The sequence below is a fragment of the Sus scrofa genome, chromosome 14 (assembly GCF_000003025.6).
Source record: "Sus scrofa isolate TJ Tabasco breed Duroc chromosome 14, Sscrofa11.1, whole genome shotgun sequence".
NCBI lineage: Eukaryota > Metazoa > Chordata > Mammalia > Artiodactyla > Suidae > Sus > Sus scrofa.
Window position 1 is genome coordinate 51,355,254 of NC_010456.5, and position 24,100 is coordinate 51,379,353.

A 24,100-nucleotide genomic window follows, 5' to 3' on the forward strand; every position below is an offset into this window, starting at 1 on the left:
TGTTTTCTTAGGGAAGACACGAGATTAACCGCCGCTAAAGCCTTAGCACAATGCCAGGCCCTGCCCGTCGCTGTCAGCGCCGTCTCTCCGCGGTGACTGACAGGTGCGGCGGTGCCGGCAGGCCTCCCTTGGCCTCCCCTCCGTGTGCGGGATTAGCCTGAGCTCAGCTGACAAGATAGATGGGGCCCAGTGGAAGCGCAGCGAGGTGCCTGATCTGCAGGGAACAGCCTCCAGCACCCCTTGCCTCCTGTCACCCGGCCACAGCGCTGGCAGGTGGCTCTGGAACAGAGCCAGCACCCGTGGGAGCCTGGCTGCCGTGCTTGTTGCCAGGCATAGAGAGGCCGGGCAAAGGGGTGGGGAGGGTCTGCGATAGGGCAGAAGGGCTGGGGTCCTTCCAGCTGTGGCTGCTGGGGCCTCACCGCAGAGGGGTGACAGGTGAGTGGCCATTTCAGGGGCACTTGGGGACACCACAGGGTGTGCTTGGGGAAAACACCCTCTTTATTTGTGCTCTGGAAATGCCAGGGTCCTCAGACGTGGGCAGCCCGCGGAGGGTTTCTGCGCAGGTCTTCATTTCTGGCATGGAGCCTGGAGGTGCGGGGGTGCTGGCCTGGCCATCCCAGCAGGGCGCTTGGCAGTGCATTCAGGTTTTCTGGGCAGGGGCGAGGCTCGTCCCACTTGGTCTCCAGCATCCTGCCAAGGATGGGAGTCAGCACCAGGTGGCCCCATGTCCCCACATTCCCCTACATGCAGGGACCCTCTGGGGAGAGGTGACAAGCCAACTGAAGACCAGGCCCACTCTGCCATGTGTGACGCCCTGAGGTTCCTCTGGGAGCCCTGCATGTCCGTATCAGAGGCAGCCCTGTGGGGGCCATGGTGGGGCAAGGGCCCTGAATGCCCCAGGAGAGGACCTGGGCCTGGCTGGCTGCCCACTGACAGTCCTGCATCCCCCTCGGCTCTCAGGACCCAAACCCAGGAGGAGCCAATGGCCAGGGAACGCCCTCTCAGGCTGACAGGTGGAAAGGCCCTAACCACAGACATCCCTTGGCTGGGGTCAGGCAGGGACTCACTAATTTCCTCCTAGGTGAGGCTCAGGACAAATGACACACCCAGGGCAAAATCTAACGGAACCAGATGTGTGGCGGCTCCACACTCAAGGCTGCACCACCACCTTCTGGGTGAGAGAAAGAGGGGCTGGTGCAGCTCTGAGCGTGGCAGGCAGGAGGGACACCCCTGAGCTTTTGCAGCACAGGCACTAAGGAGTGAGCCCAATCTCCAGAACCTCCAGCACATGGGGGGCCGCCCAGCCAGGGTCTGGGACTGCCTATGGGAAGTGGGGTCCTTGGCAGCCTCCCTTCCCTGCCGTTTCTTCAGCCACGGTGATCTGGGCACAGGGCCCACCTGCCTGAGGTCACCTCCATGGCAGCTACAGCTTCTCCTGCACCTGCAAAGCAGTTCACAGAGGCACCCTACCCCCTTAAACACAGGACCTACCATAAGCATACCTGGATATGAGCCTCCACGGAGCCTGTCTGTGGGGGCAGAGGTATGCCGTGCGCCCTGGGCCTAGGGATGGCCGCTTAGCCTCAGCAGCCCGTCACGGTGGGGTCCAGGCCGGAGCGCTTGGAGATGCGCAGCTTGGCCACCTCCTCGGCACAGGTGGGATGGATGCCCACCGTCCGCATCACCTGCTCGTAGGAGGCCCCACACCTGCACGTGGGGGACAGGGGAGCTCAGGGGATGAGTTGGCACATGTCCCCAGGAAGGTGCCATGTGGGGGAGGGCCTGGGGAGTCACAGTGTCCTCACTGTCCCCCAGCCTTGGTCCCACCCTCTCATCTTTACCCAGCAGCCAGAAACACTGACCAACAGCTGTGCTGGCCCTGTCGCACCTCCCATGGAGTAAGTGTGCAGAGCTGCAGCTCCCAGGCACCCCTGCCTCAGGCCTACCTCCCACCCCTGCCTGGCCTCTTGCTGCTCCCAGCCCACCGGGTGCTGGCCCACCTTGGGCTGGACCATCTTCAGGGGCCCTTCCTCTGGTCATCAAGGCATGGGGGGGCTGGAGTTCACTTTTTACTGGCTCTGCCCAGCCCCAGGCCTTGTGCCCCTCAGCTTTGCTGTTCTCTCCTTGCAGGAGCCATGAGTGGGGACGTGTGAGGACAGGTGGGGATGCCTGGCTGTGTCCTGTGTCTGAGCACATATGCTGGGTGGAGTCCCAGCAAGAACCACAGAAGCCCCGGTGTAGGTCCTGCCCACACCCTCTCCTGCGCCTGAAATGTGGGCCTTATCAATCCACTGACTTGCTTGGCCCCCGGGTGTGTCCACCGTCTGGACAACTATGTCGCTGCCTGTGGCTGCCAGATGGTGTCAAAACCACAGTGGTTTTTGGTGTTTCACTGAGGCTTTTAAATTCCAGATAAGGCACAACAGCTGCCTATGTGGGATGTGAAAGTTCCCGGGCTAGGGGTCAAATCCCAGCTACAGCTGCTGGCCTACACCACAGCCACAGCAATGCTGGATCCTACCGCGTCTGTGACCTACACCACAGGTCATGGCAATGCCGTATCCTTAACCCACTGAGTGAGGCCAGGGATTGAACCCACATTCTCATGGATCCTAGTCAGGTTCATTTCTGCCGAGTCATGACAGGAACTCCCCCTACCGTTTACTTTTTTTCTTTTTTTGTCTTTTCTAGGGTTGCACCCTTGGCATATGGAGGGAGGTTCCCAGGCTAGGGGTCTAATCGAAGCTGTTGCTGCTGGCCTACGCCAGAGCCACAGCAACGTCAGATCCGAGCTGAGTCTGCAACCTACATCACAGCTCACGGCAATGCCGGATCCTTAACCCACTGAACAAGGCCAGGGATTGAACCCACAACCTCATGGTTCCTAGCCGGATTCATTTCCACTGCGCCACCACGGGAATTCTGTTTACTTTTAACTCCTCTTTCTGTAAACTGCCTGTTCCCATGCTCTCTCTACTGGACTCATCCTATAATCATTACTGTTGCCTGTGGGGGAGGCAGAGGTACCCTGGGTGTCTGGACGAGATCATCAGGCTTTGTAGCCCCATCAGCCTTCTGGGAATGGGCCTGTTCCTCAAGCCCCGACCCTGTCTTTCAACCCCAAGGTCAGCTCTTGGCTATACCCACATGCCCCCAGCACATGGGGGGTTCCAGGGGGCCATGTGCCCCGCTCTGTCCTCTCCCTTCTGCTTCACCCCAGCCCTCCTGCTTCTGACAACCCCTCGCCAGCTGCCCAACCTCTTCACTCCTGGAAGCCCACCCCCCAGAGCATCCACAGCAAGGCTGGAGGCAGTGCTGGGACCCCACCATGCACAGCCTATAGCAGGACCAGCCCAGGAAGACATGTGCCCACTGGTGGCAATCCCAGCATAATCGATGCTGAGGCTGCCCTCAGGACCACCTGAGTGCCTGACCCCCAACCCTGTTCCTTCTGAGCAGAGAAGACTCGCAAAGTGACTCAGGGCTGGCTAGGGACATGAGCCTGTCGCCTTGTCCCCAGTGACTGGCCTCACGGGTGACTGGACCTGCCCCGTTGGAGAGACTTTCTCTGAAAGCATGACCATCACACAGGGAAACCTGGATGAGGCCGACATCAGGGGACACCAGCCTGGGTGTTGCGTGACACCGACATTCCTCCAGACTTACTTGAGTGCCAGAGCAAATCCCTGAGTAACTTCGCCTGCGTTGGGGCCGAGGAAGTGCAGGCCCAGCACCAGCTGTGGGGGCTCCCGCAGGCACACCATCTGAAAGCCACATGATCAGCAGGGCATGTGTGGCCATGGGGTTCCCTCCTGCCCCTCCCACCCACCCTGACTGACCATGGGGACACTCACCTTTATGTAACACTGGGACGCATCTCGTTCAGGCACTGTGAACTCCAGTGGTTTATAATATGCGTGATAAACCTGGGTGACAAGATCCCGATTCCTGGGATCAGGGGCTAGAGCAGAACGAATCCCTCAGGCCATTTTACAGACTTAGTGGCTGTGAGCATGGCAGAGAGCCAGAACCAACTGCTCAGCCAGTTGGGGCGAGGACGAGGCTTGACTGGCCTTGGAGGTACCCCCTGTCCCATGCACAGCAGCCTGAGGACTGACCCTCTCCCACCAGGCCCAAGACCCCCATGAACCACAGCAGCAGGGAGGGCACCAGACTGGCCAGGCACCACCTCAGACTTGCCCTAAGGCTCAGGGCATGCACGGGGTCCGCCTAGGAATGTACCCCAGGCAGATGCTGTAGAGAGTGGACGGGATGACCGTGGTCAGGGGAACAGGGCCTGGCTGCCTGTCTGGCCTCCCTTGGGCACCATGGTGCTTGCAAGCGAGGAGGCAGCAAGGGCACAGACAGCCCAGCCCACACTGGAGCTGCCGGACAGGGGCTTTCAGCACCCAAGCGGGGCCAACAGCGTGTTTGGGGCTGCGGCTGAGTAAAAAACCAGCAGAGCCCTCACATGTGCTGCACAGCCATTATTAATTAATGGAGCTTCAGAGAACACTGTTCTAATGAAGACAGAATTAAAAAGAAAACAAACAAAGGGCGTTTGGCCATTCAACATTGTGAAACATAAAACAACATTATGGAATCCATGGACATATGTCCCAAGGCACTCATGATGAATCAAACAAAAATAGCAAATACAGTGCCGTTGATGGAGGACCGGGGCGCAGGGGCATGGGGTAGTCTCCGGAGCTAGGGACTTGTTCCCGAAGGCACCAGGCTGCTCTGGTGGCCACGTGGGGCCCTGTTTCTCCCAACCCGCCTGCAAGCTGCTGCCGCCTGGGGCCAAAACAGACCCTAGAGACAGTTGTTTGCTGACAGGCCCCTTCCTTTGGGGTGGGTGGCCAGATCTGGCTGTTGGAGGCTGGGGAGGACCAGACACATGGAGGAGGCACAGGGAAATGAGGTACTGGGGTGGGGGGCCAGACTCGGGCAAGAGGGAGGTGGAGGGGAGCAGATGTCAGAGAACAGGAGGAGGCTAGAGGGCAGAAGCGTCTCCAGGTTAAGGGAGATGTGCCTGATGCAGTGGGCCATACTCCAAAGGCCCTCTCGTTTCTGGGGTCCCTCCAACATCCCAGCCCATCATAGTCATGGTCCTGGACCCCACGCCCCACCTGGCCAAGCTGCAGGCACAGAAAGGATGGACACCAATAGCCCCACTTGCCCAGTGGGCCTCTGCAGGGAGACAGCCATCGTCTAGTGTGAGGGTCACCAGGGCCTGAGTCCCGGCCACCCCTCCTGGGGCCCTGACTCACCTCCACACCCTCCTCTCCATGGCGAGCCACGGCCGCCTCCTCCGAGAGCCCCACACAGCCATACTCCAGTGGCGTGAAGACCGTCGTGGGCACCTGTAAGGAGTACCAGGGTCAGGTACTTGGCATTGGGAGCAGCAACTGCAGGCCAGGGCTCAGATGGGTGACTGCACTGATTCCAGGTGGCACCTCACATGCATGCACACAGACACATGCACCCCCCAGAAGGAGCTGCGCGGAGGGCATGAACCACAGGGCACACTCACATTGTCGTAATCCATCAGGTCTGAGGACCGACCACAAAGCCGCTGGGCCAGGAGCCTCCCGGCCATGACTGCCGTGGGTGTCAGCTCTGGCCGCCCCTGGAAGGAAGTAGCACGGTCACTCAATCACTCAGGAGGACCCTTCCCAGGGTGTTGCCCTTCCACAAGCCCCCAGATGCGGTGTGCCTCTGCAGCAAAATCCTGCAGTTTTGCTCACCCTCGTGTCCCCTGCCAACCCTGTCCTGCTCTGGGGAGACACCAGTGCTCACAACCCCTTCTGGAGAGAGAGATGGGCTGCTCACAAGCCCAGCCATGACAGCCACGCCAGCCACACTGGCCTACCGCTTCCCTCTGACCTCTTCTTCGAGGCAGTGACCCTGGAGAGCTGCCCCCATAACAAAGCTCAACCATTCAACTGTCCACATCAATAGGGACTGGGGCTAAGACAGGCCCTGGGAGCACTCCGCGCACCTAGACATGCGGCCTTCCCAGCACACCCAGCCCATTGCAAACCCCAGATAAGACACCCTCTGCTGCAGGCCTTGGCCTAGGGTGTGTCCTGCTGGGGAGCAGGGGTGGCACAGCCCCCAAGTTCCCGCACGCGTCAGCCTGGGACGGGCTGCCAATCACCCCTGCAGCAGCAGGAAATACAGATGTTGTTTGACATTCCAGAAATGAATGGAGATCGGCAGAGATAAAGCCGTGAAGGCTGCCTGTGCATTCCACTGGGCCTGACTAATGCGGAAACGGCCATGCACAGCACACGGTGTCTCCCTGCCGCCCTCACCAGACCCCTGCGGGTTGGCTCTACTGACTGCTCACAGTGACCTTTCTGAGTGAGGGGCTGAATGTTTCATCAGCTGGGCCTGGGCCATGTGTCTGCAATGCCATGGGCTACACTGTGTGGGCGGGGCCCCGCAGTGGCCGGAGTCGGGCTCACCTGGCCAAGACCACAGGCATCTTGGCACTGCCTGGCTGAGTGGCCTGGGCCGCAGGACAGCCAGCATTCATGAAGCCTTGTCCACACCAACAGGTCAACTGGACAGTCAGACAACCTGGAGGGAGGAGTGGCCAGAGCTCTGACCACACCCAGCGAGCCACCCTGTGGTAGTGACACGGATCTGCACCACCTCACGAGCCTGGGTTCACTGGTACCTGAGGCTCCACAGCAGCCAGCAGGCTCACAGCTGACCACCGGTCATGGCTGGGGTGACCCTTCTGGCACGATGGGGACAGCAGGGGCCACGTTCCCCGCAGGAGGGTCTGCATGGGGCAGGCATCTGCCCCATGAGCAGGCTGGCCTTTAGGCATGTTCCCATGTGTGCCAAACTCTGTGGAAGGCCCTGACCCCATGTGAGTCACAACAGGGCTGGCCAGGCTAAGGGAGGGCCAGTCCCACACACTGGTGATGGCGGCCACCTCTTCTGGCCCCACTAACCACCTGTGACACCTGAAATAGCTCACTTGTGTGTCCTCTGTGACCCTGACCAGAAAGCCACCTCCATGAGGGCTGGGACCTTTGTCTGTTTCTTCGGTGGCCTCAGAACCCAGAAAAGTGCTAGTGCTCAATGTGCAGGGAAGGAACATAAATTAACACCATGGTGGTTTAACAGCACCTCCCAAACTCATGTCTTCCTGGAACCTCAGACTGTGCCCTTGCTGGGCTGCAGGGCCTTTGCAGGTGTGAGGACTGAGACCTCAGCCTGGATTCAGGTGGGCCCCACACAGACCCTGGGGAGATGCCCGTGAAGACAGGATGGCTTGGAGCCTGCAGCTCCGCCTGGGATGCCAGGCCTCCCCACAGGAGGGAACACAACCCCAACACCTTGACCTCAGACCTCAGGCCTCCGGAGCGTGAGAGAACAAAGGCTACTGCTTGGCACCACCCACTTTGAGGAGCTGCGTAGCTACAGCTCCAGGTCTCATGGCCAAGAGGCCTGCAGGGAGTGAGGCTAGCAGGGAGAGGGGCCTCTGATTGGAACCCCCCAGGGCACAAGGGCAGGATAGGCCACGGGCCCACAGCAGGTCTTGCCAACCCCTGGGGGCACTGACCAATGCCTCCCAGGCCGGAGCCTCACCAGGGGCTGACCACCTAAGACAGATATAAACTAAGGCCAGGAGGCTGGGGCCTGTGCCATGGTGTGCAAACAGATGGCCGTCCCTCAGCGCTAACCCTGGAGGTTCACAGCAAGGTCTGCCGACTGCTCCTGACCCCGGCACCGCCCTCTACAGGAAGGAGAAACAAGGAGGTAGGGCTGAGGCCAAGTCCTCCTGGGGCACAGATCAGAGCCCGAATGAGCTGCAGAGCAGGAGACAGGCGGGGGTGACAGAGGATGGGAACAGGAGACAAGGACAGAGGATGGGGACGGGAATGGGGACACGGATCAGGAGGATGGGGTCAGGGGATGAGAGGGCTGGCAGCGGGTGCAGGCTGTACCTCCGCCACGTCTCCTATGGCGTAGATGTGGGGGACAGAGGTGGCATCCTGGGCGTCAACCAGGATTTTCTGAGTGTGGGGGTTGGTGTGAACACCAGCCTTCTCCAAGTTCAGACTTCCAATTTCTGGGACCCGACCTGAGGGACATAAAGAGCAAAGCTCACTCAGGGTACCCTGGAACCCACACTGTCACAGCATCACAGGAGTCACATCCTAACCACGGGGCACCTGGGAACCCCCACTGTCATAGCACCGTGGGAGTCATGTCCTAACCATAGGTGAGGCTATGATGTGTCATCACAGAGGATGATCCCGTAACACCTCCTCTGAATTGGAAACTCAAATTTTTATTATTATTTTTAAATTTTATTTTATTGCATTTTTTCTTTTCTTTTTAGAGCTGCACCTGCAGCATATAGAAGTTCCTAGGCTAGGGGTCAAATCAGAGCTACAGCTGCCAGCCTACACCACAGCCACAGCAACACAGGATTCAAGCCATGTCGGTGACCTACACCACAGCTCACAGCAATGCTGGACCCTTAATCCCCTGAGTGAGGATGTGGGCTTGTTACCACTGAGCCACGAAGGGAACTCTGGTAACACACGATTTTTAAAAACTACAAGGTTCCTGGCTCTGAGCACAGAAAAGGTAGAGAAGCGGCAGCTGCTCAAGGGCCATGTGCCCCTGGCCCCAGACTGTGACCCCTAAACCTCTCCCACTGAAGGGGCCACACTCCAGGGATCCAGGGCCCAGGCCACAAGGCAGAGTGATAGGAGCAGTGTGGCCATAGACATAGCTCGACAGGGCTGCACAACCTCTAAAGGCATCAGCCTAAGGGGAATGGAACACAGGGCCAGGCCTCATGGCCACTGGCCCCATCCCATGCCTATGTTCCTGGTGGGCATCGTGGGCCTGGGTGAGCGCACAGCCTCTCACATGGCCTATCTGGGCTCATGCAGGGCAGGACAGAGCTCCATGTTGGGTTTACCTCCTACCTGCCCCCAGTCCACATATGCACAACAGGCGGTGGCCTTGTGTCCTCACAGCCTGTCAGTGGACGTCCTTTTGGCCCCATGGAGGGGTGAGCCAACCAGAGGAGGCAGAGAGCATGCATGAACCCACCCTGTGCAAGCCAGCCCCCTGCAGCCCCAGCTCTGAGACCTCAGGGCGGGCGGCCAGTCCACTAGGGAAGGCTGGAAGGGGCCAGAGGGCAGGCCTGGGGTGTGCACAGCAGCCTCACCAGCACACTAGCCACAGCCCTCATCAAACCCTTTCTCCCCTCTCTCCCACTCAGACAATGCAGCCTCGCCAAGCTGGGTGCAGCAAAGGCCGCTCTTCCTGCCCGATCAGGGAGTCAGCGGACAGCTCCCTCAGGGCCCCCAGGGGCTCAGGGTGATCTCCATGGCAGGGATGGACAGCTTCGTGGGCACCGTCCACAGTGCTTTCACAGCTCAGACCCCAGCAGGTGGCAGGTGGTGTATCGGGAGATGGAAGGGAGCCCTAAGTCCAGCAGCTCTCCTAGCAGGAAGTCCAAACACAGGCTCAGCTAAGCCATTTCTGGGGCTTCCAGCTCCAGCCTCTGCTAGGCTCCAGGGATTGCATGCTGGGGCTGCCCCTTCACCGTCAGGCCAGGCATGGGCAACACAAGGCCCTGAGGTTCCCCACCTGCTGACAGCACTGTCATCATGGAGACCTGTGAGCATCCTGAGTGGGACCTGCCTCCTGGCCAGTGTCCTGCCACGGTGGCTCCTGGGGGGGGGCTGGGCCCTGCTTCAAGTGAGGAAGGAGCTGGCCCCATGGGGGGGACTGGAGGACCTCTGCTGGGCGCTTGATGGTGTCCCTCGGGCAGGGCTCACAGCTCAGCCCCTGGGCCCTCTGCCTCCTGGGGTTGCTCTGGGTTAGAGGGTCCAAGGGCAAAGCTGGCAGCCTGAGACTGGCCTGTTCTGACGCCAGCCAGGCTGTCATGAGCCCCCCCTGCACTCCCGCCTGGCTGGTCACAGGAGGTCGAGTGCTTTCCCCTGTGCCTGGAGGTAACCATGGTAACCACACAGCTCTCAGATGCCAGCAAACCACATCCCAGGTCCCGAAGAAAATAAAGATAAATTTGAAAGCAGTAACAGGAGACGGTAACATATGCCTGAATTAAGTGGCCTCTGTAGTCCATCTTGAAGCCGGGATTTTTTAGGACGTGAACTTGGAAAGTATGTGGAATGTCGAGCCAGGCCACCGGTACAAACAATAAATGGATGAGGGGCAGGTAGTACAGCAAAGAACAGTCTGCAGGCAGCAGGCACTCCACTGACACTTCCAGAAGGAATAGTGAGGGAAGAGAGGGGCCACAGCAGGCAGAGGCCTGAGGGCAGCGGGTACCTGAGGCTGGGAGCTGGGCCTTGGGTGAGGCCTGCCATCTCCTGAGTCTTCCTGCACCCGTGCACAGGCAGCTCTCCTGGTTACCCTGTGTGTCATGGTCACATCCAGTCCTGTCCAGGACATGGTCCTCACTCCAGCATGGCAAGGGGCAGGGGTGGTTGTTGGACAAGTGGCTCCACTGGGTGGGACAGTTAGGCCCACAGGGTGAGGAGGTGGCTGGTTCCCCAGGTGGGGCTTCAGGCTCAGGCAGGGCCACCTCCTCACTGGGCTCTGCTCCTTTGCGCAGGTACATGAGGGTGCTGACTTTACCTGCACTTCTTTGACTACTAGTAAAATGCAGTGTTTTTTGGGCCAGGTATTAATTAGCTGTATTTCCTCTTGAGAATGGCTGGCCCTGCTCTTTTCATTTATTTAGATGCATCCTTATGATTTTCCTGTTGCGTAGGACCTTCTCATCATGCACGACTCACCTCTGCATTTACTACAAATGCCAAGGGCACTAAAATCCAGATACAGGCAGATGCCTGGCTTCTCCTTGGAGCTGCCCTGACATCTGGCTTGGCTACTGGCTAGAGTCCCTCTGAGGGACCGTGTGGCCCCTGGCACCTTGGAGCCAGGCCAGCCTACCCAACACTGACTACCCATGACACCCAGGGTCCTAAAGTGGTGCCAGAGGCAGCGCTCAGCCGAGGCCCAGGCCAGCCCTCCTCTGCTGCCCCTGGGAGCCCTGCCAGCTGCTGCCCCTAACCCCAGACGGCCTGGCCACCACACTCTGGCCACCTGAAGAAGCTGAAGGCCCCAGAGGGTGGCCGCTGGTCATTACTCTCTGCTCTGCCACACATGGGATGCAGACGACCAGACACACCGTTTCATGTGCCCCTTCATCCGGTGACAAGAAGATGGGCATTCCCTCCAATTTCATGCCTCCCTGGAGCACATGTTCTGAGGAGCAGGGGATCCATGTAACGAGGAAGATTTAAGTGCTAGCAGGAGTGTGACAGGGCGGGCGCAGACTGTGCTCACACACGCAGCGTGGGTGCTGGGAGGCTGGCGGGCGGCTGGGCAGGGATCCACTCTGGTGGCTCCACGTGTCACAAGTGTGAGGACTGTGCTCAGAGTGGCTCATGGTGGGGGCTTCTTCATGGGGGTCACTGGCTCCCTTCGCCCATGTTAGAGGCTCAGATGTGGCCGTGCGGTGGATGCATACAGGTGACTGGCCACAGCTCTTTGCTAAGACAAAGACTGAAGAAGAAGAAGTGGCTTCAGGGGCTGACTCCCCTGCTTGCCATGAGACAGGCCCTCCGGCCCCAGGAACAACAGCCACCTGGGCTCCTCCGACAGTGGGTGGGCTCCCGTGGCCCGGGATGGACATGCTTCAGCCCTCATCTTCCCTGGAAAGAGGCTGGAGATCCTGAGGCTCACGGCTGGGTCAGCTCCTGGTCTCTAAGGCTCAAGCCAACGGCACCCCGCTGTTCTTCAAAACACAAGGAAATGGCACAGCTGAGAGCTTGCTCCAGGGTGTCGGCTCAGAGCAGCCTGCTCCTGCTCCCCAGCCGATCCAGGCCACAACTGGTTAACTGTGGGGCGAATTCGAGCCTGCAGCAGGCAGGCTGACTGTCTTCACTCAGCACCGTAATCGGCACATCTGCAGACAGGAAATCCTCCTCGCTGCGAGTTCCCAGCCTATTATCTGAGACACCTGGTGTGGTGGGTGATTCACAGACAAACAATGAGTGGGCCCCCTGCACAGCAATTAACTGCTTTACTGCTAATGTGTTTAATCCACCACGTGGAGATCAAGGCCACGCCGAGGAAGCCGAGAGCAGAGTGCAGACTACAGGGCCCGCATCCCCACCAGCGTCCACCAGTCTTCCTGGTGCTGGCCAAGGCTGTCCACAGGGCAAGAGGTGTGCCCTTCTCCTTTTCATCCTTAACACGCCGAGTCCAGCTGTGTGGACACAGTGCTCGAGGCTGGCGGACTCTGGTCTGTGCTGCCCCAGGGAGTTCTGTTTTGGCCTCCTGGTGGGGGAATCATCCTTTATTGCGAGTGGAAGGAACGCTTGGCTAGAGGCTCCTCAGGTAAACCGGCAGAAAACATCCCCAGTTGCAAAACTGGGAAGCGGCTCCTGAATGTTTACAAAACCTGGAGGGAGCAGCAGCGCAGTCGGCACATGCCCATGCAGCCCCAGGAGGCGTGCCAGAAACCCGCCAGCGCAGCGCCACCTCGGGAAGCAAGGTCAAAGGCCAAGGACTGTGAAAAGCTTCCACCCCCGGCATCAATCACACCAGGCAGACTGTCTGGGGGATGCTCTTTTTGAAAATACAGAAAACAAAACGGACTCCCAGTGGGGGCGGGCTACAGGGGCCCTGTCTGTCGTCCACCAGGGCTGTCTGGGTGCTGGGAGGACAAGAGGCTCTCTGAAGGCATAGCCCCTCACCCTCTGGCTGCTGCCATCAGTGTGGACTCAGCCATGGCATCTGGGGGCAGCCTGCACCTCAGTCCAAAGGCCACAGAGCCAAGGAGAGGCATGGGGCCAAGCGGGAGGGATAGGGCGTGGATGGGCCAGAAACCGGCCTCCTGGCCAGTTAGAACAGCATTTAAGATAACCGCAAGATTACATTTCTGATTCCAAATACGTTATTCAATCGTTCATAGTGTGCCTCAGAATAAAGCTACTTAAACTGACTTTTACACTTTGAATAAGAACAGCTCTGGTAATTTAGCGGATCTTGGTCAAGAGGCGCTAAGTCCGCTCCAGGGTGTTTCAGATCTTCTTGTTCCTCAAATCTGCTCATGTCAACTCTCAAAAGCCCTGCACTGATTCCTGAGCAACTTGGGAACAAGAAGCTTTTCAGAAGAGTGGCTGCCCCAGGCCCCACTCTCAGAGGATGCAGAATACCAGCCGGTGGGACGGGCTCTCCGCAAGCTCACAAATACGCATGGGTAGGGTGGGGTGAGTGGCAGGTCTGAGGGCCAGAGACTCCAAGCCCAGGTCATAGAGGAAACTCAGCACAGAGACCCCAAAGATCAGACACGTCAGGAGAAAGGAGCCCCGGGTGCTCTACGTTCACCGAGCAAACCCACAGATAGGAAAGCAGATTCCAACCCCACGGTCACAGGCAGCAAGACACAGGGGAGCCCGGCGGGTTATGATGCACCTGCCCTCATCAGCGAGCCCCTAGGTCCTCCACCCAGTAGCAGACTCCCCACAGCCAGGGCTCCTGCCTGCAAGGCCCATCTTCCTTCCAGGCTGACTGTCCCCATCCCCAGACAGGGTCCCTCTAACACCCACTCTTACTTCCCCTTGCGGGGAAAGTGGGGCAGGGAGGGCCCTAACTGGGAGAGGGCAGATGTCTGACAAGGTCGCCAATGTGCTGTTTCTGTGGCTACACCTGCTTGGCCTTCACCCCGAAAAAAGTTGGACCCACGCCTTCTAGCGGATGGGAGACAAGGGTGGCCAGCCCACACCTGGCCAGGGAAGGCCAGGCCGCTGCCCCTCTCTAAATGCTGCCTTCGGAAATCTGTGATGCGCGACTTCTGGAAAGGCTGGGAAGATATCCTGCCCTAACATGTGATGATCTGCAGGGCTCCAGGTGGCCCAGGGGAAGCATTGGAGGCAGTGAGAGACTATGCATTGCCATCATTTTTATGTACTAATGAGGCGCCCCTGCCTGCCACTGCTCATAACCACTACAAGGCGGACGCAACCAGCGTCCACGACCAATGGATGGATGAGCCAAGCATGCCAATGCAGCACTACCCACCATAACGGGGATGCTCTGGCACAGGCTGTGACACAGATGGCCTTGAGGACATTACACCAATGAAACTGTCGGGCACAGAAAGGGAAAAACTGTAGGATCCCACTTCCATGAGGTCCTAAAATCATGGGATTCACAAAGACAGAAAGGAGGAGGGTGGGTGCCCAGGGCTGGGGGAGGGGGCGAACATTACCTGGTGTCACTAAGGTGAGCACCTAAAAAAGGCCAGGATGTAAATTCTACCTCACCCACATGTTACAACAGTAAAAAACATATAAAATTGGTATCATCTGTATGTTATAAACAGCAACCTCAAAGCTACAGTGGAAAACAAGTCTAATTTATAAAAAACACATCTATACCAAGGTTTAAAGCCAATAGGAAAGTGTGAGATTTTCATGTGAGGCCTCAAGAAACCACCCACCTGGGGATGTGGAAAACCCAGAGGACTAACTAGTCTCCTGAACAACAACCCAACTGTGGTTTCGCGTCTGGGGCCCACACGCCCTCAAGCACACGGTTCTGCACTCCCTCACCTGTGGCCCAAAGGACAGTGTCAAAGGTGCCCACGTCCTTCCTGTCTGAGGCCAGGTCCACCCAGGTCACCTGGAGCTGGCCGTCTGGGAGCTTCTCCACTCTCAAGGGCATGCAGCCCTTCAGAATCCGGGTGCCATGAACCGCCATGTGCTCAATGACCAAGGAAGCCATTTGCTGCAATGCACAAAAGGACAGGCCCTGAGGACCGGGTGGCGGGAGTGTCGTTGCCGAGACCAGGGCAGAGGGCCTGGCCTCACATCCATGAGCTGGCCGGTGTGGCTGCACGTTCCTCTGGTCCCCGCCCTGTTCACCACACACTGACCCTGCTGCCAATGCTGGCAGGTACTTATTTCGCCAACAATTCCTCATGAAACTCAAGGGCCAGTTTCTAGAGACTGAAGCCTTGCTCCCAGCCCACACCTGGACCTGCCTCAGTTGGGGGCATGGCAGGGGATACACGCAGCCACCTGGGGAGAGCAGAGCACAGGTGGGGTGGGTCCAGCCCTGCACTACCTGGTCGAAGGCTCGGAGAGGGATGCTGCGTATCATGATGGTGGCATCAAGGCCGAGCCCGGTGAGGAAGCCAGCACACTCCAGGGCCACGTCTGCCAAAGCGGGCTAAGGAACACTCAGGGTCATAGCATCAGGAGCAGAGACCCCCAACGCACCTGCCAGCCCCAAGGAGGCTCCCAAAGCCAAGACCCCAGCACACCTGCTGGCCCCAAGGAGGCTCCCAAAGCAGCCACAAAAACCCTACCTCCACCTCTCAAACCATGTTTAAGGCGAGGCGAGGGTCCCTCTAGCAGCCACGGGCTAGGCAGCTTCTGCCTCCATAGTCCATCTGTCTGTATCCCCCAGGTGGGAACAGACAGGAGATGGCCCCTGGCCCCCAGTGCTTTCATCTCCCAGCCTGGCCCCTCCTGTGGCCCCCTCTCCACCCTCCTGGCTTCAATGCACCCCCAAAGGGACAGGCCTGCTCTCGAGGGAGGACCACCTGCTGCAAGGCTGTGTCCAGCTGCCTGGCCAGTAAGTGGCTCAGGAAAGGGCTCCAGGAAGCCCCAGCCCCAAAGGTCAGCCTCCAATTGTTCTCTGAGCACAGGTCATCCGCCCTGAGTAGGCTGGTAAGTGCTTGGTCCTCATACAGAGGGCATGCCCCATGGGAAAGGTGGGGGGGGGCGGGAGCTTCCGCTCTCAGGATGGCAAGTACAGCTGTCTGTCCGCCTGTCACCTGCACACAGCAAAGGATACAGCTGGCCCCGACCACCAACCTGTCAGAAGAATAGACAGAGAGAACAGAGGTGAGCGTCACACGTGGCTGCCATCCCCAGTGGGGCTCTGAGGGCCAGGCGCCCCAAGCCTTTGTGCAAGACACCTGTCAGCTGATGTGTCACCACTGGTGAGTCCCTGAGGATACCTGTTCAAACAGGTCGTCCTGAGTACAAGACCTACTTCCCAGAGCTCCAGCTGTGGGGGACAAACAGCCCTGAATCGGCAGATTGCCTGGTGGTGACGGAGTGAGCAGCCGTGACAACACAGCACATCCTGGGGAAGGGCCTGGAGACGGGACCAACATGGACACTTGGAGCAAAGCCCAGTCAGACAGAGCAGGAAGGTTCTTCAGTCAGTCCTAAGGTAAGGTCTGCTTCTAGTCCCTTCGGACCTCCTGCTGCCAGGCTGGAAGCACACGGGGGGCTGGATGTGGGGTGGCTCCAGAAAGCACCGTCTGTGGGCAGGATGCTTTGGGACCCCAGAGGTCAGGGACAAGACCCCAAAGGCCCGTCCAAGCCCCACCACACACAGGCCTAAGGCCACGAGAGTCAGCTCCCCAGCAAGGGCAGATACTGGGACCCAGCAGATCCTCTTCTGTTACTTAGTTGCATACCCTGCACAGGCTCATGCACGCGCGCACACTCACACATACATGCACTCGCACGCATGCACATGTGCACAAAACTGAACATAGAGGAGACACTCCTAGCCCTGGTGGCGTGTGGGTGGGCTTGTCAGATCACCCCTCAGCCTTTGAACAAGAGGAGGTGATGTAAGGATGGATAAGCAGATGTCAGCTCTGATCCCGGTAGCTACTAACGATATAATTCCATTTCAAAAGGCGGCATATCCCGGGGGTACTTCTGCCTGCCCTGCAGGAAGCAACTGGCACTGGCTTCCTCTCAGGAGCTTGGACAGGACCGTGCTGGTGTCCCAAGTGGGGAGGGTCGGGGAGAGCTGGGCTGTGAGGAAGCCACCGGGGATGGGCACACACGTGTAGGCATAACACACACGTCTGTGGGCAGGTTCTCTCTCAAGCACCCAGAACCTGGCCTTCTTCATGTACAAGGGAAGGGGACAGGCCCTCCTTTACGGGACTGTGAGTTACTTAAATGCAAATGGGCTTGAGCTGCTTTGAATATCCTGCCTCAACGTGAGAATCTGTGCAGCACATATGGTGCGCTGTGCTCTGCTCATAATGGCCATGGCTTGGGTGGCTGTGGCTGGGCAGTCTTGAGGTACAGGTGCTCAGGAGCTCTCCACCTGCCCGCTGGGCTGTCCCAATATTACGAGTCTTCCTGTCTCTGTAGAGTGGACCCTCTTGGGTGGCAGCCGGCTATAGCCCACAGCTCACAGCCCAGCTCCAAGCAATGCAGCAATGTGATCTCCTGATTTTGGCAAAAGTGTTTTGTTCCCACAGCCCCCAGGTAGCTCCCCGAGCCCTTGGCACAATGGGGAGTCAGACAGAGAGGCAGGGATCCCCAGATCCTCCCACAGAGTACCCCCAGGGCCCTGCACCTCCAACTCCCACCTCAAGGTCATGGGCCCCCATCGGCTCTGAGCTGCTGACAGAGGGCACACTGGGGAGGAGGCAGGCGCCAGCAGGGCCAGGCCTCAGTAGGCGTCCTTGACCGAGCGTGTGCAGCTGGAACCTTACAACGGGCAGGCGTCCACTGGCTCAGAGGGTTACCAGGGGCCTTTTCACATCTCCAAGAGGAAAGACTGTCAACAGTGTTGGTTTTCACTGCACCCCTGCCCCCATTCATCAAATAAGTATTATTCTTTGAAAAATGCAAGATCCAAGGTCTCAACCAGAGAACTCCCTGTAGATGGACTAGACTGAGAAAGCACCCAGCAAGAACAGAAATGGACTCCAGTGCCTCTGGGCTGTGGTGGGGAGGCAACAGAGACAGATGATATAGGTTGTTTTTGTGTTTGTTTTTGTTTGGCTGCGTCCACAGCATGTGGAAGTTCCTGGGTCAGAGATTAAACTCAAGCTGCTCCAGTGACAACATCAGATCCTTAACCCCCTGCGCCACCAGGGAACTCCTGACGCTGTGTTTTTACTGGCAGGTTTGAAGCTGCAGATGGGCTCTGCTGGCCAGTGAGGTGACCTCGGCCTGGATGGGGCCTGGGAATGGTGGCCCAGAGGTGGTGCCAAGGTACAGTGACCAGGGCCCACCCCACCCCCACAGGAGGACCTAGAGGGGCAGCCAAGTGGGCCTCCAATGTCTGGAAATGAGACCTCACGCTGCCCGAAAAGAGCACCAGCTCCCAGGACCCCCTGCACCCCTGGAGCCCTGCTCGGCTCTGTGTGTGTTCGGGGCAGCCCCTCTGTGTGCCCCTCGGTGCCACAAACCCTGCTCTCAAGGGTGTAACTACCGTGGGATTAGCCTAATCACAGGGCTGGCACTCTCCTTAAAATCCAAAAGGGAGGAGGAAGCAGAAACAAAGCTTTACTTCAGGCCCACGAAGCCTCAGCTTAAAGAGCTTTCCACCTGCCTCTGGAGTCTGAAGGCCTCAATCTGCTCCCCAGTGGCACCCACCCAGGGCGAGGGCCCCACGGTGCACAGGGCTCGGGGCAGTCCTAGCAGCACACTCAAGGCCGCTTGGGCCCTGGAGCTTGGGTCCCAGGGAGGCTGCAGAGTGGGGGTCCCAAGGCTACCTCCCTAGTGGATCCACCCGCCAGCCCCACCTGACCCCTCAAGCCTGACACTGGGCATGGCCAGGTGGGCCGTGGGTGCAACAGGCTGAAGCCAGGTCCCAGGTGGGTGGCCAGTTCTCCTCTTGCTAGACACAGGGTGTCACAGCAAATGAATGTGGAGGTTAAGTAGGAGAGAAGAACTGAAGGAGCAGTCAGTTTCTTAAATAAACGGTGTGGAGTTTCTCTCTTGTGCTCATGAAGACAGAGCCTGCCCTGCTTCCATACTCAACAACAGGGCAAAGAAAGCTCCTTCCATGACCAGCATGGGCAGGCAGCCTGCACCAAGCACCTCTGCTCAAAGAGCCCTGGCCTCCAGGCAGTGGTGTAGCCCTGGGGGGTTGACAGTCCTGGTCTGGACATGGGCTGAGCAGACCCTCAAGGAGACGGTGGCTGTCTGAGAGGCTTTGCAAGCCGCAGGGCCCCGGCTTTTATGTGAAGTGGCGACTCGGCGGCCTGTGGGTCTGATGTGGGTCTGATGAGGGGAGAAGCCACTTTGGGCATCTCTGGTCCTGTCTGCTGGCAGAGAAAGGCAATGACACTGACCATAGCCAAGCCGCAGCTCGGAGCCTCACTCCGCAGAGCCGACCTCAGACACGGAGGAAGCTGCCATCAGGGCACCAAAGAGTGGCAGGAGGCAGTGACCCAGAGTTCCAAGTCCCCCGCTGGCCGCCCAGGCCCAGAGGCCTCACCACAGAGGCTGCTCAGGTGAGCAAGTGAGGATCAGAGGCTGCAGCATCAGAGGTAGAGCCAGGCTGCATCCAGCGCCTCCACAGAGGGGCTGCGGGCTGACTGATGGGTCAGGTAGGGCTGCGCTCCATCTCTGCCCCCCATGTGGTGCTGGCCCTCCTCTGTGCCCCTGTTCTCTCCACTGACAATGGGCAGCTTCCCAAGTGTCCACTGCTGCCCAGGGCCTTTCCTTCCCTGGAAGCCTCCTTGCTTCAACCTGTCTTGATTTCCACAGAAAATGAAGAAGTAAGGCTAATGGAAGAGGCAGACAAGACAGATATACAGCTGTGCTCGGCCACCACCCCAGGGTCCTGCTCCTGGACCTGGTTCCTGAGCTCTCTCCATGAGGCCCAGGCACCCTGCTGAGCAGGGGATCCCCTCTACTGTCTATCTGGCCCTGGGCTCCCCAGACCCTGTGTAAGCAGAAGGCAGGAGGCTTCTCGCACATGGGTGAGGCTGAGCTGCCTCCGTGGCCATGGGGTTTGGACAGCACCAAGACTCTCGAGGGCAGAGGTGGCTCAGGACAATGGTGGAGGCTGAGGGCCAGCTCCCTGGGCCTGGGCTGCTCATCGTGCCTCAGGCAGACACCCCTAAAGGGTGCTCTGGCTGCGGCCCCTCAAGGGGACGATGGTGGAGGCTGCAGAGCCACAGGCCCTCGGGTCTGGCCAGCAGGGGCAACGTCGCTGCAGGCACAGGCCAGGCCCCTGGGCAGCAGCTGGCCTCCTGGACAGGGCCAAGTGGGACTGTCCGCCCAGCCTCGGGAGGCCTCCCAGGGCCAGGGGGCAGCCCTTGGGTCCATATTAATTTCACCTCCATTTTAAAGGCGAGTTAAAATAAACACGGGGAATATTTATAAGGCAAATAAATCTGGCAGAAACAGCCCCTTGGAGTGTGAGCGGAGGCCCCCAGCCCAGCCCAAGCTGATAAAATACAGAAATGCTACTGTAGACCCTCGGGCTTATTTTGACTGCGCGCAGGAATGTAACGAGTAAACACTGCCTCCCGTATCACACTGTTACAACTTGCATTCACAGCTCTGCACAAAAGCTACGTTTCACAGAAGCATCGTACAGGGATATATCTCCAGCTTAATTTTTAAAAAAACCATTTCCTCACATAAATCATGCTCAGAACGAAACGGGTGACTGATACATTGCAAACACTTTTTTTCTTAAACAATAACATATCTAGATTCCTTCGAAACGAAAGAGCTTTTAAAAAAAAAAAAACTTCTAAATGTTTTTTTTTTTTTTTTTTTCCTGAAGAAAATAAACACGGCAGTTTCTTTCCTGACCCAAATATCTGGGGCTGTGTCTTCCCAGCTGTGCAGGCCAATGCCTGGGCACACGGTCACAGAGGCGCCACACTGGGGCTGCTGCGCCCGGGGCTTCCCTCCCAAGCTGGGCCGGCCTCCCTGCACCCAGCCTCCGTGAGCAGCAGGCAGTGAAAGACCCAGACGCCGGCCACTCCTGGAGGCTGGATGTGGCTTTGAAAACGTAGCAGGAAACGAGCAAATGAAAGAAAACAATAAAACACACAGGAACTAATTTAACAAAAGACCAGGATTCAGAAAACGCTGGCCTTCAGTGACCAGCAGAGATGACCAGCACTCGGGCAGCCTCAGCCAGGACAGATGCACTGAGCAGGGAGCCGGCTCGAAGCGGCTGTGCTTTGAGACCATCTGCACCAGGGATTCTGCAGACCCCTGTGGAGAGGCTGACAAAGTGCCTCCATCACCCAGAGAAATCAACGTGGTGATTCAGGAACGCTGAATCAGGGCCAGAACAGGGCTGGCTTCCGCTCGGAGGAGCTTCCAGGCCACTGGAAGGGCTGGTGGTGGGCATGGCAGACCCAGGCCTCCACTGCAGACAAGATGCAGAGGCCCCAAGGAAATCCAGAGTTTTCGTCAAAAGCAATTTTGGGGGGGTTAGGGGAGGCCCTCCTAAACTTGCAATAAATCCAACAGCCATTTAGTGTAAAACAGCCTAAACTACATTAAAAAAAAAAAACAAACAAAACCACGGAGTTCCCATCGTGGCTCAGTGGTTAACAAATCCGACTAGGAACAACGAGGTTGCAGGTTTGATCCCCGGCCTCGCTCAGTGGGCTAAGGATCCGGCGTTGCCGTGAGTTCTGGTGTAGGTCGCAGATGCGGCTCGGATCCTGCGTTGCTGTGGCTCTGGCATAGGCCAGTGGCTGCAGCTCCGATTGGACCCCTAGCCTGGGAACCTCCATATGCCACAGGTGTGGCCCTAGAAAAGACAAAAAAAGAAACAAACCCCAAAACAGTTATATGCTACACAACTTAAAAGACACAACAAGCCAAGAAAAATCTGTAATTACAAACAACGTGGGATCTTGGCCAAGACAGCAAACCATTGAGAAGAAAAGGAAAGATTAAGCCAGGGAGCCAGCCAAGGACACTCATACCCCCAACACACTCACACTCAGATACACACTCACACTCGCAGATACTTCCAACTCACACCACAGACACACTCTCAATTTTAAATGGCTGGTAAATACATGAGGAACACCAGATAGTAACAAAAGCAAATGAAACCAGGCTACGTTTAACTTCTTGGACAGTCCAAGATAAAGGAACAAATAACCCAGATACTACATCATCAAGAGATACAGTGATAAATGTGACATAGTAAAAATGAAAAACTACCGCCAAAGCCAAAGCCAACCAGGGATCCTGTGAGAGGCAGTGCTCGGAGGACAGGGCTGGCCCTCAGTGGCTGGGAAGGGCCAGCGGGCCTCAGGCAGAAGTGGCTGTGCCCACCCCACCCCCTGCCTAGGGAGTGGGAGCAGCTCCCATCACTTCACACCCCCCAGAAAGCTGAGGTCACATCAGGAGCAGGAAGCAGGTAGGCGCAGGCACCCACCCCGAGACACAGTTTCCTACAGGGGACACAGCCGTGACCACTTGGGTCCTGCTCCAGCAAGAAACACGAAGACAGCGAAAAGATGCACATGGAGGTTTTGGCTGCAGCATCTCGTGATGAAAGGAGGAGAAAGGACAGAGATGGTCTAGAGAGGTGGGTAGTCACACCCACACTCACCTGGGCCAAGCCCAGCCCTGAACAAAGATGCCCTGTGCAGTCGGGAACAGTGAGGACAGGCAGAGTACACACATGTGCACATGCGAGGCTCTCACACACATGCATGCACATGTAGTCACACAACATGTGCCTGCACACGCACATTCACAATGCTCTCATGCATGCTCACAGTGCTCACTCATGTTGACGTGCATATACATGCACGTTCACACACATGCTCATGTGCCCACTTGTATGCTCACACGTGTGCTCTGATACGTGCACACACACATCTGCCCGCTCCGCACACCCTTGGTCAGGCAGCAGGTCCACACCAGCCCAGCACTGTGACAGCTCAGCCTCTGCCGCCCTCTGGTGGCCTCTTTGGTCCCTGCAAGTAGGAGGTCCCCTCCAGGTCCCAGGCAGTGCTAGACCTGGACCTCAGCCTGCCCTGGCAGCAACGTCACCATCACTGCTGGGAGAGTGGGGAGCCAGTCATACCACAGGCCTCGCTTCCACTGCTGGGCTCTGGTTATGAGGCCCCTACACCTTTTCTGATTTCAGGGAAGCCCAGGGGACAAACCAGATGAAAGTGGGGGTGCCTGGGGGGCTGGATGAGGGCTGAAGCCTCCCCCAGGTACCTGCCAGCCCTCCTGCCCTCCCTAATGGCCCCAAAAACCCACTGGAATATGCGTGTAAAACCAGTGCCTCAGATATCAATGGCCACGTATTTGAGACATAGCATGAGAGTATCAGTCCCAGGTGGGCACCAGGACCAGCCTTCCCTTCCCCAGGGTGGGCGGGAAGGAATGGCTGAGGAGGGCCAGCAATGTGTTCCAAGTACATGGATGTGTGCACAGGAGACCAGGGGCCCCTCCAGCACCCCTCAAGCCTTACGTTTTTCCAGGGGATTCCTTCAGCCAGAAGATGTCATCACTCGTAATTCCATATTCCACAGCACCTTCGATCTATCCGGGAAAAAGGGTCAATGTGAGGCCAGGATGCCCTCAGAGAGGATGCCCGGTTTGCAGACACAGAATCTCCCAGCCCATGTGGCTGTGCCTCCTCCTGCAGGCTCCTCCTCATGTGTGGATGGGGACCACACACTTCCGGCTGAGTGAGGTGGCTGGGGGCCGGGAGGTGGCCAGAGGCTCCCTCTCTCATGCTCCAGGAACCCCCAACTCCAGGCCCAGACTGTGGGGAGGAAGGGGTGCAGAGAGGCAGGCAGGCTCTGAGGACACCAGGCTGAAGGCTGATGTGACTGACCAGGCACCCTCATGGGACAGCAGTTGGGCCTTATGCCAGGAGGGGTCCAGGCTGCCTCGTACCCCAGGGGGGCCTGGTGAGAGGCCACACAGCAGGTGGGGGATACAGAAGGAGTGCCTGAGAGGAAGATGTGCTGGGAGAGAGGAAACGGATCTCAAACAGTTTATGATTTCAACTGGCAAAAAAAACAAAGCCAAGAATTTCTCAAGTTTGCTCAAGGAAGACCAAAAGGTCCGATACCGAAGGGAGAAAAACAGCAAAGTCTTGGACGCAGCAGGGCAGGTGGCAGAGAGAAGACTGGCCCCTGGGCAGCCCCCCTGGCCCCGCGGCTCCTGCTTCATCCCCCTCTGGGTGAGTGGTGGCAGGTGGGGCCAGGCCAGGCCCTCGCATGCACCCTGGCCAGCCACGTGTGGAGCTGAGCTGGTCACTGGCCCCCAGGAACCCGTGT

General features: G+C 58.0%; 1 protein-coding gene across 1 annotated transcript in view; it reads right to left on the bottom strand.

Annotated features, from left to right (window-relative positions):
- The window catches only part of TXNRD2 (thioredoxin reductase 2), a 29,366-nt gene continuing 5,743 nt past the window's right edge, over positions 478–24,100 (bottom strand). The window contains 11 exon segments of the mRNA NM_001168702.1: positions 478–690; positions 1,503–1,707; positions 3,667–3,764; positions 3,855–3,926; positions 5,274–5,366; positions 5,537–5,632; positions 7,971–8,107; positions 14,640–14,814; positions 15,154–15,245; positions 15,889–15,908; positions 23,284–23,354. Of these exon segments, the coding sequence (NP_001162173.2) occupies positions 1,578–1,707; positions 3,667–3,764; positions 3,855–3,926; positions 5,274–5,366; positions 5,537–5,632; positions 7,971–8,107; positions 14,640–14,814; positions 15,154–15,245; positions 15,889–15,908; positions 23,284–23,354 (984 nt within the window). The 3' untranslated portion in view covers positions 478–690; positions 1,503–1,577.